The 16,312-nt window shown below is 43.7% G+C and overlaps 1 protein-coding gene across 1 annotated transcript in view; it reads left to right on the top strand.

The window, feature by feature from the left end:
* The first annotated feature begins 4,938 nt into the window (after nt 1-4,938).
* The window catches only part of Nlrp8 (NLR family pyrin domain containing 8), a 33,397-nt gene continuing 22,023 nt past the window's right edge, over nt 4,939-16,312 (top strand). Inside the window, exons 1-3 of the mRNA XM_041654512.1 lie at nt 4,939-5,308; nt 8,086-8,160; nt 10,401-11,991. Coding sequence (XP_041510446.1) covers nt 4,939-5,308; nt 8,086-8,160; nt 10,401-11,991 — 2,036 coding nt within the window. The remainder of the gene's footprint in view (nt 5,309-8,085; nt 8,161-10,400; nt 11,992-16,312) is intronic.

The raw sequence follows: 16,312 nt of genomic DNA on the forward strand, positions 1-16,312 counted from the left end.
TGTACAGTGCTGCGGAGTGAAGACAGCCACACGAAAGGAAAAGTATTGGCCCAGAACACCCCAAGACTAAGTTCTCAGCACAAAAGAGATTTATTTGCCCCAGAGGAACAGAGGACAGGGAATAAGGGACAAAGACAGGAGGAAAGGGAACAAGGGAGGGGGAGGGGTATTTGTCGCAGAGGAACAAAGGACTGCCTCTGGAAAGAGAGGAGACAGATGTGGCCTATAGGCAAGTTGCAGTTTATAAAGGTAGAAGGGAAAACACCTGTGTTAGAATAAGGTGTTCGATTTTAATTGGGCATGTTAAATAGGCGAGCCAAAGGAAGATCTTTGGTTGCTGGGCTTCAGTGCTTCCATAGCAGAACCTTGGTAGTCAACCTCAGGAGGAGGAAGTGGCCAAATAAGAGAACAGACTGTGGTGGCTTGCTTTAAGAATGTGATCTAACGGTTTTCAGTAAGACAGAGGGGATAGGGGAGAGCGACAAGGCCGCCAGAACCACATGCTCGTGTGGACCAGTGTCCCCTCATCAGGAGCTCGCTGGCCATCCAGCCTAGCAGAAACAGTGAACTTCGGATTTGGAGAGAGATCCTGTCTCAGGGCAATAAAGGAGAGCAATAAGAGAAAACTCTCAACATCTTCCTCTGGCCTCCGAGAGCATGGGTGCAGACGCCGGCATACACACGCATGCGCACACTATACAAAAGGGCCGCAGACATAGACTTTCACCTGGGACACGATGGAATGACAGAAATTGGTTGCAGCTGCTCTCCCTAAGGACTTCATGACCTTTTTTTCATTTTTATTATCAATGCTCCCCGAGTCCAATTAGTGCTGACCCGTGTGTATAGGTGCACGTAAGCATGGAGTCAGGCGCTATGTAGGGTATGAGCTGCCCTACCAGCGGTTCCATTTCCCAAAGAAAGACTATTCTCTCTCCCTCACCAAGAGCTTCTGAAAGAGCCCTGTCACTAGCGAGAAGGCTTTTGGAGCCCCGCTCTGCACCCACACCACCGGTACTGAAGTTTGACTGGCTTCAACTTGTGCCAGTCTTGTGGAGGCGGGATCTCACTGCCTTGGAATTCGCCTAGGCTCCCTGACCAGCCACCCTCAGGGAGCGACAGGTCTCTGCTTCCCCAGAACTTGGATTACAAGCATGATCTAATACGCTCACAATTTTTATGTGGGTTCTGGGGCTCAAACTCGTGACTTCATGCTTGTCCAGCAAGCACTATCAATGAGCTATTTTTCTGGCCCAAGAATTATTTTGAGATAGGGTTTTGCCGTGAAACCAAGGCAGGATGGCCAAAATTCAAGATCTCCCTGCCTCAGCCTCCCAAGTTCTGGGATCTTAGGCATGGGTTCCCATTCCTGGCCAAGAAATATATTTCAATATTTCGCATATTCAAATATTTCAGCTGAATAATGTTACCATCTTTTTCTCATTTTTGTTAATGCTTTGAGAATTTTCTGTCATGCATTTTTGACCGTATTCATCTCCTCCCCGCTTCCTTTCAGATCCGTCGCCACCCCCTTCTTACCCACCGTAGTGTCCCTTTCAATTTGAGGGTGGGAGGATCTGAAAACTACATGATTTCTGAAATATTTTTGGCCCTTTATGTCAATCACTTTGTGAGCTTCTTGGGAAGGAAGGCACGTTTCTCGAAATGACTACCGCGAATATCTACACCCTCTCAATTGAACTTTATATTTAAGCGGTATATCAGAAAAGGTTAAAAAAAGAGTATTATAAAGTGTAACCTATTTGCGTATAATCATATTTCATGTCCTTTTGCACTTATTTATTTGGAGGGGGCACTGTATGCCTCAGTGTTCCTGTGCAGGGAGGTCAGAGAGCAACATCCGCGAGTCGTCGGTGTTTTCCCTCTACCAGGTGGGCTCCAGGGATTGAACTCAGGTCATCAGGATTGGTAGCAAGTGTCCTGACCCACAGATCCATCTTGCCACCCCTGGGGACTGTGAAACCCTCCTTCCACTCAACACCATTATTCTTTGTGTAAAGGCAGAGGACATGTGAAGAAAGATCACCTTGAGAATGTCTCAGAACGATTGCCAGGGTAAGTAGCACAAACGGCGTAGACGCAGCTCTCCGGAGGTAACTTCCTGCAGCTTGTTCCGCCGCAGAAGGGGTTGGGGAGAAGTCCTGCCTCGCATTGGATGAACCTGGAAGAGCAAGCCTTGAAGACAGTGTACTTGGTGGGGGTGGGGCGGGAGGTGATATACTAAGTGCTTACCAATCGGTACTGTGGGAAAGGAGCCTGAGCCAGTCCCAGCCAATGGGAAGAAGGATACCATTGGCTTGGGTTCCCAGAGCCTATAAGGGATTGGGAAGGAGCCAAGAAAGGTTTGTTCTATCTGCTTGGGAAGATATGTTTTGCTAGAAGGAGCCTAGAAGTCTGATCCATTTCAGAGGTGAGTGTTCGAATTTTTCTCATCATCTCAATTTTTTAGTTCTATTGACAGAGCTCACCCAACCCAGATGAAAATTTGTATTGAAAATACAAAACACAACCAGAGACTCATCTCTGAACTCCACAGTTCTCATAGATAAAATCCTTACCGGCCTCCCCAGTTATCCCCATTTCTGACATAATGTCCTAAATTCCAGTTCTGAGGCCTGGGCTCCAAGAGACTGGCCAAAGCTGACAACCCCCTAAAGCCCCGAAGAGGTCATCTTCCCTCATGGCTCAGAGGTCCAGGTTAACCACTGGCATATGTGTTAGGGTACAGCAAACGCTATAGCAGGAAGGGAGTTAGGCTAACCACTGGCACATGTGCTAAGAAAAATCAAATGTTATTGACAGGACGGGAGTTAGGCAAAGAGCAGGGAGCAGAGGCTTGAGAAACACAGACTTTCACACCCCCTCCCTACACTACTCCTCCTTAGCTAAGGAAAGCGTTAGTTTCTCCCCAGGCTCAGCCTTTGGGCATTAGCCGGGCTTCAGCTGCTGCTTCTACCGCTCAGCTGTTGCCTGAAAGGCAAAACAGTTTTGTATGTTAAGTGAATTAAATCTGACTCAGAAACACAAATGCCACATTTTCTATCATATGAAGAATCTAAATAGATAGATAATAGACAGACAGACAGACAGACAGATAGAAAATATTTGATGGATAGATCAACAGATGGTGGATAGAAAGACAGCAGGATATAAATGATATACATACATAATAAATAGGTAATAGTTGATAAATAGATCTAGATAGGCGGTAGGTAAAATAATAAATGATAAAAATAGATGACAGATATTCATGATTAATAGAGAAGTAGGTAGGTAGATATACAGCTAATGGGAAAGTAATAAGTAGATAAATAAATAATATATTGCTGATAAATAAGTAGGGGATGGTTAGGTAGGTGATATGCAGATAAATAAAAATGATTGACTGGTAGGTAGGTGATAGATGATTGATATATATGCTTGATAGATGGTTGATAGATGAATACTAGATGAAGATGTCAGGCAATAGACGGAGTATAGAAAATTGATAGATAAATGACAGATGGATAGAAGGGATAGAGGTGGTGATAGATATGTAGACAGACCATGGGTGGTAGGTGGTGTATAGGGTGTATAGCTATGGGATGGTAAACAGGTGGGTAGGTAGGTAGATGACAGAGTACTCATGGCTTCAGATGGCAGGACAGGAGAAGGGGACCATTATGGAGGAGGATGTAACAGGAGAGGGTAAGGGAAGACATAAATACTCCACAAATAGTACGCACTTCCCCTTACATGTGGACCTAGATTTAAAGAGATAGATGAAGCCAGGCGTGGTGATATATCCCTATAATCTCAGAACTCTGGAGTCTGATGCCAGAGGATTGATGTGAATTCAAGGCTTCATGGAAAGAGCCTCAAAAAAAAATGTATATGGTATTAAAACAGAAAAAAAAGATTATAAAGGGAGGAAGTGAACAGTTGGGAAACAGATAAACAAGAGCATTCAGGTGGCCAAATAGTAGCTAAGAACAATAATACACATATGTGCAAAGGTCATGACGAAACTCATCATTTGTGTGCTAAGGAAAAATTAATGTTAAAAATTAAAAACCGACTTTATATGTGAAAGAAGCAGAAGGGGAATTATCTGGGAAAAATATGGAAAGAGATGATAATAAAGGGCCTAAGAAGATCAATGCATGTAAGACATGCATCTGAAAAGTTATAATGAAATTTATAATTTTATGCAATAAGTATATACTGATAAAGTAAATAAAAATAAAAGTGTTTGCTGGGAAAAAAACAATGGCATTCTTTGTACAATTAAAAATAAAGGATTAGGACCTTGGAGAGATGGCTCAGCAGCTAAGAGTGCTCGTAGCCCTTGCAGGGGACATGGGTTCGATTCCCAGCACCCACATGGTGACTCATAACTGCCTGTATCTCCGCTTCCAGGGGCTCTTCTCTGGCCTCCTTGGGCATTTCACATGCATGATACACAACCATGAAGGCAAATATATAAAACAAAAATAAATATTTTTAAAATAATAAAGGATCAAGATTTGGGGCTTAGCTGGGCGGTGGTGGCGCACGCCTTTAATCCCAGTACTCGGGAGGCAGAGGCAGGCGGATCTCTGTGAGTTCGAGGCCAGCCTGGTCTACAAGAGTTAGTTCCAGGACAGGCACCAAAGCTACAGAGAAACCCTGTCTCGAAAAACAAAACAAAACAAAAAAAGATTTGGGGCTTGTCTAGCATGCACAAGGCCTTGGGTTCCATCTGCAGCATGAGACCCAAAGTGAGACTCAGGGGGAGTGCTGAACCATGGTGGCGGACTTCTCGTGAGATGTTGAAGTTCTCTCACTGTAGGGTGGTCTGGATTCTACCGCTGATGACCGTGCTGTGTCTTCCCAGGTCTTGTTTGTTGTCTCCTGCTCAGTTCACTGACAGAGAAGTGTTGTTCACCTTGCATGAGGATGAGTAAGGTAAATCAGAGATCCAGCCTACACCTCAACCCCCCTTCCAACTCTAGCAATCTTACTTCTACCCAAACTTGGACACACACTCCCTCCCTTGACTCCCCATGTGCTAATGGAGTCATGGTGTACATGAGTTATTTAAGCAAGACGGAGCTACAAACCTTCAAGGAGCTGTTGATGGAAAAGAAGCTCCTGCCGGACTCTCTCGGCATCACCTGGAAGCAGCTAAACAGAGCCAACTGGGCAGAGATGGTTCATCTCTTAGTAGAGTACCTGCCTGGAGCACTGGCCTGGAATGTGGCTCGTGAAGTCCTCGAGAAAATGAACCAGAGAAGGATTTCTTCCCTGCTACGGGAAGAGTTAGAGGGTAAGTGACACACAGATGGGCAGAGGCTGAGGAACCAGAGAGCGGCTGCCTGCCCTACGACTTCCTCTTCCCCTGCAAAGGAAAACAGAGTGAAGTCAGACGGTGGGTCGAACCTCCCGGCAAAATCTACTTTGTTGCCTTTGTAAATTTTTAAGACTTTCATTTTTCTGTCGTGTGTGTGCGTGTACACATGTACATGCATGTGGGGGCCCACACAGGCCAGAAGTGGGCATTCGATATAGAGTTACAGGCAGTTGTGGGGAGCCAGTGTGGGTGCTAGGAACTGAACCCAGGTCCTCTGCAAGAGCAGTAAGTGCTCTTAACCACTGAGCCATCTCTCTTCCCCCTATATTTCATCTTTTTAAAACCTTAACCAGATACTATTTATAAGAGATAGTCTGTGAATAAAAACACTGAAAACTTAGGGTGTAGTTCAGTTGGTGGAGGGCGTGCACAGCATAGACAATCTCTAGGAGCACATGTGCCAGATGAGGTGGTGCACATCTGCAATCCCAGCACTCAGGAGGTGGCCACAAGAAGATGAGATGTGTAATTCATCTTTGGCTATATCGTGATTCTCAGGTCATAAATACATGCGACCCTATCTCAAAAGACGAGGATTCTGGGTCATTCGCAGACCTGAGCAGAGCAGCAAGCTGAACTATGGTTCTCAGCTGAGCTCATGCAAGGCAATGCATTAAGTTCCTGGCCTATGCACGGGTCTCTCCAGTCCAGGCTATACCACATCTCTGTGCTTTAGTTGATTTTCTTGTTCAAAAGGTAGTGTTAAATAATCATCCAGTGATCCTGAGCACGAGGTGACTGTGCTCTTGTGAAGAAATTCTTCATGTCCATTAGATATGACTTGTAACACTGTTGTCGGCGAGTCCAGTGCTAATGAATCAGCAAGATCTAAATATAATACAGCAAATGAAATATATCTGATAAAACATTTAAACAATGTATTGAGCAAATATATTTGAATAGTATGCTGAATAAAATACCTCTAAATATGATATATGTAAGATATATGCAAAACAATGTTGTATCTTAATCAATATGAAAATATAGTGACCAGAAACTCATAAGAAACTAGCTTACTAAGCTCAGTGTGGTGGCACACATCTTTAATCCTAATACCTGGGAATCAGAGGCAGATGGCTCTCTGTGAGTTTGGGGCCAGCCTGGTCTATGTAGCAAGTTCCAGGACAGCCAGGGCTACATCGAGACCCTGTCTCAAAAAAAGCAAAAAATTAATCTTCACTGTGAATTCTCATGGGAACCATGGTACTGGCTAACACAATGCTTATGGTGATTCTAGAGAACATAGCAGCTGTGGGTAGTAGATAATCCAATGGCTGCAAATATGTATGCATATTACATATGTAAGCACACATGGTGTATGCACATTCATACATATGCATAGATGTGTGCATGCATTGCACATATATGGATGTATGTGCTGTGCTTCGGTTATCTTAGTACAGTTTTTACTGTATGTGTAAGTGGGGTGAACACATGCTCATGCACATGGGGTAGTCAAAGGGCAACACTCAGGGGTCAGGGATCTCCTCTCACCATGTGGGCACCTCTACCCACAGCCATCTCACCAGCTAGAGTGTATATATCATACTGGGTTAGGCTGACCATCCTAACCCAACAACCCATATGAAACACTTGAGAGTATGAAACATTTGGGTCACCAACATGATGCCATACAAGTGGAAAATTCCACTTCTGAACTCATGTGATAAGTCGTAGATAAGATGTAGGCACACTAAAATCATTGTCTTCAGGGATGGGAAGTGTTTGGGGGGGGGTTCGGAAAATGCCCTTGCAAAGTAAGCCTGACAACCTGAGTTTGACCTCTAGAACCCAGACTTTTATAAAAGGTAAATGTGGTGGCATCCATCTGAAATCCCACCATTCTTACAGCAGCTTGGGAGGCAGAGCTGGGAGAATTGGCCAATAGCTTCTGAGCCAGCTAGCCTGGTGCATGCAGCACAGACACAGAGATACAGAGAGAGACCTGCCTCAAAAATAACACAGAGGGGAGAACCCTGACTCTCCAAAGGCTTCCACACTTGTGCTGTAACTCGTGCCCTTCTCTCTCTCTCTCTCTCTCTCTCTCTCTCTCTCTCTCTCTCTCTCTCTAATTTTTTTAAAACTACCTTTAGATTGTATATAAGGTGCTTAGGAAATATAAATGAATGAGAAGGCAGTCAGCTGGACTTCCCGACAGAAATCAAGTCTCTAGCAGAGGAGAGAACCCGCTTGGGTGAGACTTCCAAGCAAAAAGAAAAATAGTAATAGATAGAGATGATGTCATCGAATCGGGAGCTTACAACATCCAGCAGAAACCCACTGGAGAAGTTAACACAGTCAGCTGGGGTTCATACCGGTGCCTTTTCTCCATAATTGAGCTGGGTTCCAGACTTCTATTTCCCACTGCGACACTTTCATATCCTGGGGAAAACAATAAACCTCTGTCGAATGGGACTCGCCTTCTAGCTCCTCTTGAGGTCGTAGTGTTTTTATTCTTGAGCTGCTTTATTCTGTCCCTGTCATGGAATTAGAGTAAAAAGCCCCTCCCACAGAAAAAGGGTTCTGGAGAACACCTGACATACATATGCTTAGGTCTCGAGTGTAGAGAAAGGGACCCCACTTTCAGAGCCAACTTCTCAGTCACCTTCAATCACACGTGACAGTTTACCAGAATAATGTCCATTAGACCCTGTTCATTCTGATGGGCTAGTCACTTTTCTCATCCATTGCAGACATTCTTCCTACCTTGGAACCAACGGACTCCTATCTAAGGAAAACACCGCTGAGTCTGACGAAAGAAGAAAACGGTATGTGCTAGCACTGGGCCAGTCTGGTGAAAGTGGGGTACGGGCTGGAGCAAGAAGTTCAGATGCCTCGTCAGCATAGACTGTACGTGAAAGTGGGTAGTCTCTCTTCTACTCATTGAAATTTAGGCAGAAATAGTGTTCGTGGACTCACGTGGCCACCTGGATGCAGGAGCTCTAAACCCATCATCAGAGATGCTTTTCTGCCTTCCTTATGGGTCAGCCTTCTGTAGAGGCTGGTTCTGAACAGTCTCTCCCTTGACAGTAGCCACCTTCATTCCCAGCTAATTTAAAGAACACCGGTTTAAGGGTATATTTTCCAATGCTTCCATCAAAACTCCTCAGATTGGGGCCAGTGAATGAAAAAGGTCATATTAGCTGATTAAAAAAAAAACAAAACAAAACTCCAGTTAGTTAAGAAAAACTAGTGTAGATATCCCTCGATATCTTAGGGGAGTTTGTCAGCATGCACGGATGCTAGAGTCTCTTATATGCAGTGATACAGAGCCTGCACCTAACTTCCACACATCCCTCCCGTGCACTTAAAATTGTCAGCCGATTGTTTCTTTCCTTGCTGCTTGAGAATTTCATACACGTATGTGTTGTGGTCTGAAAAGATCTACCTCCTTTCCCTCCCTTCCAGTCCTCCCAAACCTCACGTCACTTTTCTCTCCTAACTTCACTTGCTCGTTTTTCAAACTCACTGGGTACACTTAGTGCTTCTGATATGTCCATTGCTAGAGAGCTGTGGTGATTTAAAAGAAAGTGGCCCCCAAAGGGAGTGGCACTAATCGGAGGTGTGACCTGGTTGGAGGAAGTGTGTCACTGTGGTGGCGGTGTCTCTTCTCAAGCTTCACTCATTATGACAGTCAGATCGACTTCCTGTTGCCTCTGAGTCAGATAGAGGACTCTCAGCTCCAGCACCACGTCTGCCTGCAGGCTGCCGTGCTCCCCATCCCGATGATAATGGGCTGAACCTCTGAACTGTAAGCAAGTCGCCTCAATTAAAGGTTTTCATTGAAGAGTTGCCATGGGCATGGCATCTTTTCACAGCAGTAAAAATCCTCCCTGAGACAAGAGCCATCTACCAGAACACAGGCAGCCTCTCGGGCGCCACACCTGAAGAAAACTGGCTATCCTCCACCAGCAGCCATCAGGTGCCAATAGCTCTCAACTAGGGGTGAGATTTTATGAGCCCCTCCCCGTTCCATGCTGAGATTTTGAGCTGGCTTGATCTTGTGCAGGCTCTGTGAGCGCTCTCACAGTCTCTTGCGAGCGAGCGGACGAGTGCAATGGCCCTGATATAACCATGCAAACATGTTTCCACTACAGATATCCACTACCTCTTCCTCTTACAATCTTTCTGCCTCGTCTTCTTCAATGATCTCTGAGCCCTGGAGGAAGGGAATATGTGCTTCAGATGTCACATTTGGTACCTACTGCAATGTCAATTCTATAAATAACTAATTGAGTTTCTCTTCTATTTATGTTGTGGTGTGTGTGCACACATACACACACACACACACACACACACACACACGAGCATGCTGCAGCATGCATGTGGAGGTTAGAAGACAATTTGCTGGCGTCCCTTCTCTCCCAGGTATCACACTCAGGTCATCACCCTTGGCAGCATGAGACTGTCCCCACTGAACTGTCTTGCCAATCACCATTATGTTGAATTGTTTGGGGATGCTGATTCTTTAAAAGGAGGTACATATTCAGCACAAACGCAACTTTCAAAAGTATTTTCAATCAATAGCTGATTGAATATATATTGCAGAAACCACAGATTGTGGTAGCCTGACTACGTCTATCAGATGCTTTCCTTTGGCCCTTAGTTCCCTCCCTGTCTGTGTCCTCATACAATTTGATTGAGAGAATCTGTTACCCATTAGCGTAATTTGTTTTGTTTTGTTTCCCTTACCAGAATCCTCTCTCTGATATCTCTAGAATCTGAGGGATGGAAGAATGAATTAAGATGCCTGCTGTAGCTAGACCCTAGCTTGGGTGGTTCCATCATGGAACTATTGTGAACAACACTGTCAAGAATAGCCATGTGGCTGTATCTCTGTGTTATGTGACTTGCAATCTAGTTCAAGGGCTTGAGGGTGGGAAGACGGGCTCCCAGAGGAAATTCAAACATCCCATGGAGGCTGGCATAGACTTACACAGCTGTACTTTTTTTTTACCAATGCTCTAAGCAACTCTAAAGGAGTTTCTGTGTTTCTTCATGATTCTAGATAAAATAAGGGAGTACAAACGGCGTGTGATGGGAAAGAACTTCCTTGTGTGTGACACCACCGTCTGGCCTGGAAACCAAGCAGACTTTCTGTACATCAATGTGAGAAACCACGATGCAATCTTGCCATGTCTCTTCCTACCCAGGAGCCCCCAGGGGAGACAGCCTAAGATAGTGGTCATCCATGGAATTCCTGGTATCGGAAAAACAACGCTGGCCAGAAAGACAATGCTGATGTGGGCGCAAAACAAGTTCTACGCACACAAATTCAAGTTTGCTTTCTATTTCCACTGCCGGGAGCTGAACTGGGTGGGAGAGCGCAGCTTCTCGGAGCTGATTGAGGGCCAAGGGCTTAGGTCTCAGGCTCTCGTGTCTAAGATTTTATCCAGACCAGATCAACTTCTGCTCCTGTTGGACGGCTTTGAGGAGCTCACATCTTCCCTCATCATAAGACCAGCTGATCTGGTGGAAGACTGGAACCAGAAGTTGCCTGGGGCTGTTCTCCTGAGCAGCTTGTTAAGCAAAAGGATGCTTCCAGAAGCCACACTCCTGATCATGGTGAGACCGACCTCCTGGAGAGGAGTTAAAGTCTTAGTCAAGCGTCCCTCCCATGTCACCCTGACTGGATTTAGGAGGACGGAAACGCTCGACTATCTCAGGTTGTATTTCAAAGACAGAATGAAAAGGAATCAAGTTGTGGATTTTGCCATGAAAAACACCATTCTCTTGTCCATGTGTCGGGTCCCTGTGGTGTGCTGGATAGTGTGCCATTGTCTAAGAAAACTGATGCAGAAAATGGTAAATCTCACAGAGGCTTGTCCAAATGCAACATCTGTGTGTGTGTTGTATCTGGCTACCCTGTTCCCAACCATATGGAAGAAACTTTCCGGCAGTAATTACCAAAAGCAATTGGAAGGTGTGTGCCGTCTGGCTGCCCATGGTGTATGGGACCTGAAGAGTGTGTTTGATAAGAGTGACTTTCAGCATGTCAAGGTGGCTGAGGCCACCATAGACGCTTTCCTTCAAGTGAACATTCTTCGAAAGCTAGAAGACCACGGAGACCGTTACGTGTTTGCCTTGTTTATCTTCCAGGAGATTTTTGGCGCCCTGTTTTATGTTCTCTTTTTCCCCGAAAGAATTATATATTATCACCCACTGAGCCAAGTGGGCATCCAGGATCTGATTGCAATGTCGCGATCCAGAGAAAACTGTGAGACTCAGATGGGGCTTTTCTTATTTGGTCTTTTAAATGAAGCGTGTGCTGGCATCGTGATGAGGTCCTTCAAGTGCAGAATAGGCTTGGGTAACAAGAGGAAGGCCATAAGTGTGATAACCCATTTGAATGACTATGGATGCTATGACTGCTCCCAGCTCTTCCCCTGCCTGACGGAAATCAGGGAGGAGAGCTTTGTCTGCAGTGCCCTGGAAAGCTACCAGAAAGTCTTTTTGAAACTCAGGAGCCTGAAGGACCTTCAGCTGTCTGCGTTTTGCCTTAGGCGCTGCCGAGGTTTGGAGAAAGTAGAACTGACTCTGTCGAGAGCCTTCTACCAGGACCTTTGGCCGGACTCAGCAGATCCTACCCAGAGCACTCAGTGAGTGTTTTAGTCTTTGGTAGTAGCCTGCTGCGCACTAGGGTTTCTACCTCCTGGGAATGCAGGAAGCAGTTGAGTTCTGATCTTGTGGTTATTGTTCTGTTTTCATTTAGGTTTTATTGGGTGCATGTGAATGCTTTACCTACATGTATGTCTGTGCACCACATGTGTCTGGTGCCCTAAGAGGCCAAAAGCAGGCACTGGATCCCCTGGAACTGGGGTTAGGGTTGATTGTGGACCAACATGTGGGTTCTGGGAAGCGAAACTTGGTCCTTTATAAGAGCAGCAAGGTCTCTGAGACACCCTTTAACAGCTACTTGGGTAGTTTTTAAATTATGTTTTATTTATTGAATGTAGAGATGGGTGCATGCCTACCAGGGAGCACGGGTGGAGGCCAGGGGACAACTTGTAGGAGTTAGGTCTCCCTTTCCAGCGTGTGGGTGGCAGAGGTAGAACTCAAGTTGAAGGGTGTGGTGGCAAGTGCTATTCCCTACTGAACTATCTAGCTAAGTCAATGTTAGTTTAGGCTAGTGAAGACCCCAAATCTTTCTGCTCTCTAGTTTATACGATTCTTCTAACTTATTTGTGGTTTAGTCTTGGTTTGTTTTAGTTTTTTGAGACAAAGTCTCTCTCTCTCTCTCTCTCTCTCTCTCTCTCTCTCTCTCTCTCTCTCGCCCTGGCTGTCCTGGAACTCACTTTGTAGACCAGGCTGTCCTTGAACTCACAGAGATCCACCTGCTTCTAGAAGCCTCCTGAATGCTGGCATTGAAGGCATGACTTGGTTATTTTATCTCAAATGCCAGTCCTGTGTTTCCTCATTTTTTTTCATGTATTTTTATTGAAATGTGTATGTGTGTGCATGTGCACGTACTGAGACAAGATTTCTCTATGTAATAGTCCTGGCTGTCCTGAAACTCACTCTGTAGACCAGGCTGGCCTTGAACTCACTAAGGTTCTCCTGTCTCTGCCTCCCAAGTGCTGGGATTAAAGGTGTGCCATCACTGCCCAGCGAAAATAGATTTTTTTTTCTCACAGAATATATCCTGATTATGATTTCCAGTTCCTGTCCACCTCCCAGTTAATCCCCCTCTTCCATCTTGATGCATTCCCTTTGCTCCTCTAGAACAAACAGGCTTCTAAGGGATAATAATAAAATAAGATAAAATATAATATAATAAGAGAAAACAAAAGCAAATATGTTGGAATTGAACAAAACCAGTAAAAAGAAAAGAGCCCAAGAGAAGGCACAAGAAACACACTCAGGAACCCCATTTAAAAAACCCACTAAACTGGAAGCCATACTGTGTACACAGAGGACCTGGTGCAGACCTATGCAGGCCCTGTGTGTGCCACCTCAGCCTCTGTGAGCTCATCTGAGCTTTGCTCATGATGATTTAGAGGACCTTGTTCGCCTGGTTCCTCCATCCCCTCTGGCTCTTACATTCTTTTCACCTCCTCTTCCTAAGGGTTCCCTGATCCCTGAAGGGAAGGATTTAATAAAGATGCCCCATTTAGGACCGTGTGTTCTGAGGTCTCCCACTCTCTGCATAATGTCTGGCTGTGGGTCTCTGTATTTGCTCCCATCTGCTGCAGGAGGACGCATTTCTGATGATGGCTGAGCAAGCCATTGATCTATGAGTACAGCAGAGTGGGACTGGGAGTCATTGTATTGCTTCTTTTTTGCTTTAGACTAGTGGGATGTGGTTTTATCCTAGGTCTATGGGCTATCTAGTCTCTGGTTTTTAGTCACCCAAGCAATGCCAGGTATGGGTTCCATCTCTGCTTTTCCCATTGTGTATTTCTGGCTTTTTTTTTTTAATCAAAAATCAGGTATCCAAAGGTGTGAATTTATCTCTAGAGCTTCAATTCCATTCCATTGCCTGCTGTGTCTGTTTTGGAGCCTATACCATGCTATGAGAATTTGAAATTGGGGTTAGTGATACTTCCTGTAGTATTTTTATTATCCAGGGTTGTTTTAGCTGTCCTGGGTTTTTTGTGTGTATGTTTCCATACAAAGCTGAAAATTGTCCTTTAAAGTTCAGTGAGGAATTATGTTGAGATTTTGATGGGGATTACATTTGGTAAGGTGGCCATTTTTACTATGTTAATCCTACCAATCCATGAACATGGGCGATCTTTTCATTTTCTGACGTCATCTTCAACTTCTTTCTTGAGTCTTTTAAAGTTTTTATCATGCATGCTTGGTTAAAGTTGCCCCCAAGATATTTATAGTGTTTGAGGCTATCATGAAAGCTGTTTCCCTGATTTCTTTCTTAGTTCATTTTTCACTTGTATATAGCAAGGCTTACATGAGCTAATTTTGTATTGAGCTACCTTGCTGAAAATGTAAATCAGTTGTTGGAGTTCCCTGCTGGAATTTTTAGGGTGTACACTATCATACCATCTTCAAATAAAGATACTTTGATTTCTTCCTTCCCAGTCTGTATCCTCTTGATTTCCTTTGATTGTCTTAATTGCTCTGGCTAATACTTCAAGTACTATATTTATTAGGCATGGAGAGAATGGACAACCTTATCTTGTTCTTCTTCCTACAATTGCTTTGAGTTTCTCTCCATCTAATTTGGTTTTAGCTATAGGTTTGCTGTATATTGCCTTTATTTTGTTTAGGTCTGTTCCTTGTATCCCTGTTCTCTCCAAGACATTTATCATGAAGGGGTGTTAGATTTAGTCAAAGACTTTTTCAGCATCTAATCAGATGATCATGTGATTTTTTTCTTTCAATTTGTTTATATGGTGGAATATATTTATTGATTTTTGTGTGTTGAACCATCCCTACATCTCAATATGAAGCTTACTTGATCATGGTAAATGATATTTTTGATGTGTTCTTTGATTCGGTTTTCAAGTATTTTATTGAGCATTTTGGTATCTATGTTTTGAGAGAAATTGGTCTGCAATTCTCTGTGTTCTCTTTGTTGGTTCTTTACTCCATTTGGGTATCAGGTTAACTGTGTCCTCATAAAGTGAATCTGGCAATGTTCCTTCTGTTTCTATTTTGTTTAATAATTTTAGGAGTATTGGCATTAACTCTCCTTTCAAATTCTGATAGAGTTCTCTTCTGAAACCATCTAGCCCTGGGTTTTTCTTGGGGGGGGGGGATTTGTTGGTTGGTTGGTTGGTTGGTTGGTTGGTTGGTTTGGGATAATTAGTGACTGATTCTGTTTCACTAGAGGTTATACGTCTATTTAAATTATTTATATAATCTTTATTTAACTTTTGTAAGCTGTATGTATCAAGAAAATTATCCATTTCTTTTAGATTTCCCCATTGGTAGAGAACAGGTTTTTAAAAATATGTCCATATAATTCTGTGGATTTTCTTGGTGTCTGTTGTTATGTCCCCCTCTTCATGTCTAATTTTGTTAACTTGAATATCCTTTCTCTACCTTGTAGCTAATTTGTATTAAGGTTTGTCAATCTTATCAATTTTAATCAAAGAACCAATTTTTCATTTCATTGATTCTTTTTATTGGGTATTGTTGTTGTTGTTTCCATTTTATTGATTTCAGCCCTGAGATTGATTCTTTCAGTTCTTTCCTTCTGGATGTGGTTTCTTTCTTTTGTTCTAGAGTTTTCAAATGTGCTGTTACGTTACTAATATGAGATCTCTCAATTTTTTTAAATAGAAGCACTTTTCCTATGAACTTGCCTCCAGAACTGCTTCCATTGTGTCCTATAAGTGTGGGTATGTTGTGTGTTCATTTTCACTCAATTCCGGGAAGTCTTTTTTAATTTCTGTCTTGATCAATTTTTCATTCAGTAGTGAGTTGTTCAGTTTTCATGGGTTTGTAAGCTTTCTGTTGTTCTGTTGTTGCTACACAACCTTAATCCCCAGTGGTCTGACAGGATGCAGGGGGCTGTTTCAGTCTCCTTGTATCTGTTGAGACTTACTTTGTAATTGAGTACATGGTCGATTTTGGAGAAAATACCATGAGATGCTGAGAAGGAGGTATGTGTGTGTGTGCGTGTGTGCTTGGGTGAAATGTTCTGTAAATATTTGTTCGGTCCATTTGGTTTATGATGTCTGTTAACTCCAGCATTTCTCTGTTTGGATTCAGTCTTTATGACCTGTCTATTGATGAGTGTGGGCTACTGAATCCTCCCACTATCAGTGTGTGAGGGTCAAGATAGGGTTTGAGCTGTAGTAGTGTTTCTTTTATGAAATAAAAGAGTGTGGGGGAGGGGTGCCCTTGTGTTTGGGGCATAGATGTTAAAAATTGCAATGTCCACTTGGTGGATTTTTTCTAATGAGTTTATACTGTCCTTCTGTATCTCTTCTGGTTAAATTTGTGTTGAAGTCT

The sequence above is a fragment of the Microtus oregoni genome, unplaced genomic scaffold (assembly GCF_018167655.1).
Source record: "Microtus oregoni isolate MIOR12 unplaced genomic scaffold, Mior012 000006F_ref0000085, whole genome shotgun sequence".
In the NCBI taxonomy this organism is placed as follows: Eukaryota; Metazoa; Chordata; class Mammalia; order Rodentia; family Cricetidae; genus Microtus; species Microtus oregoni.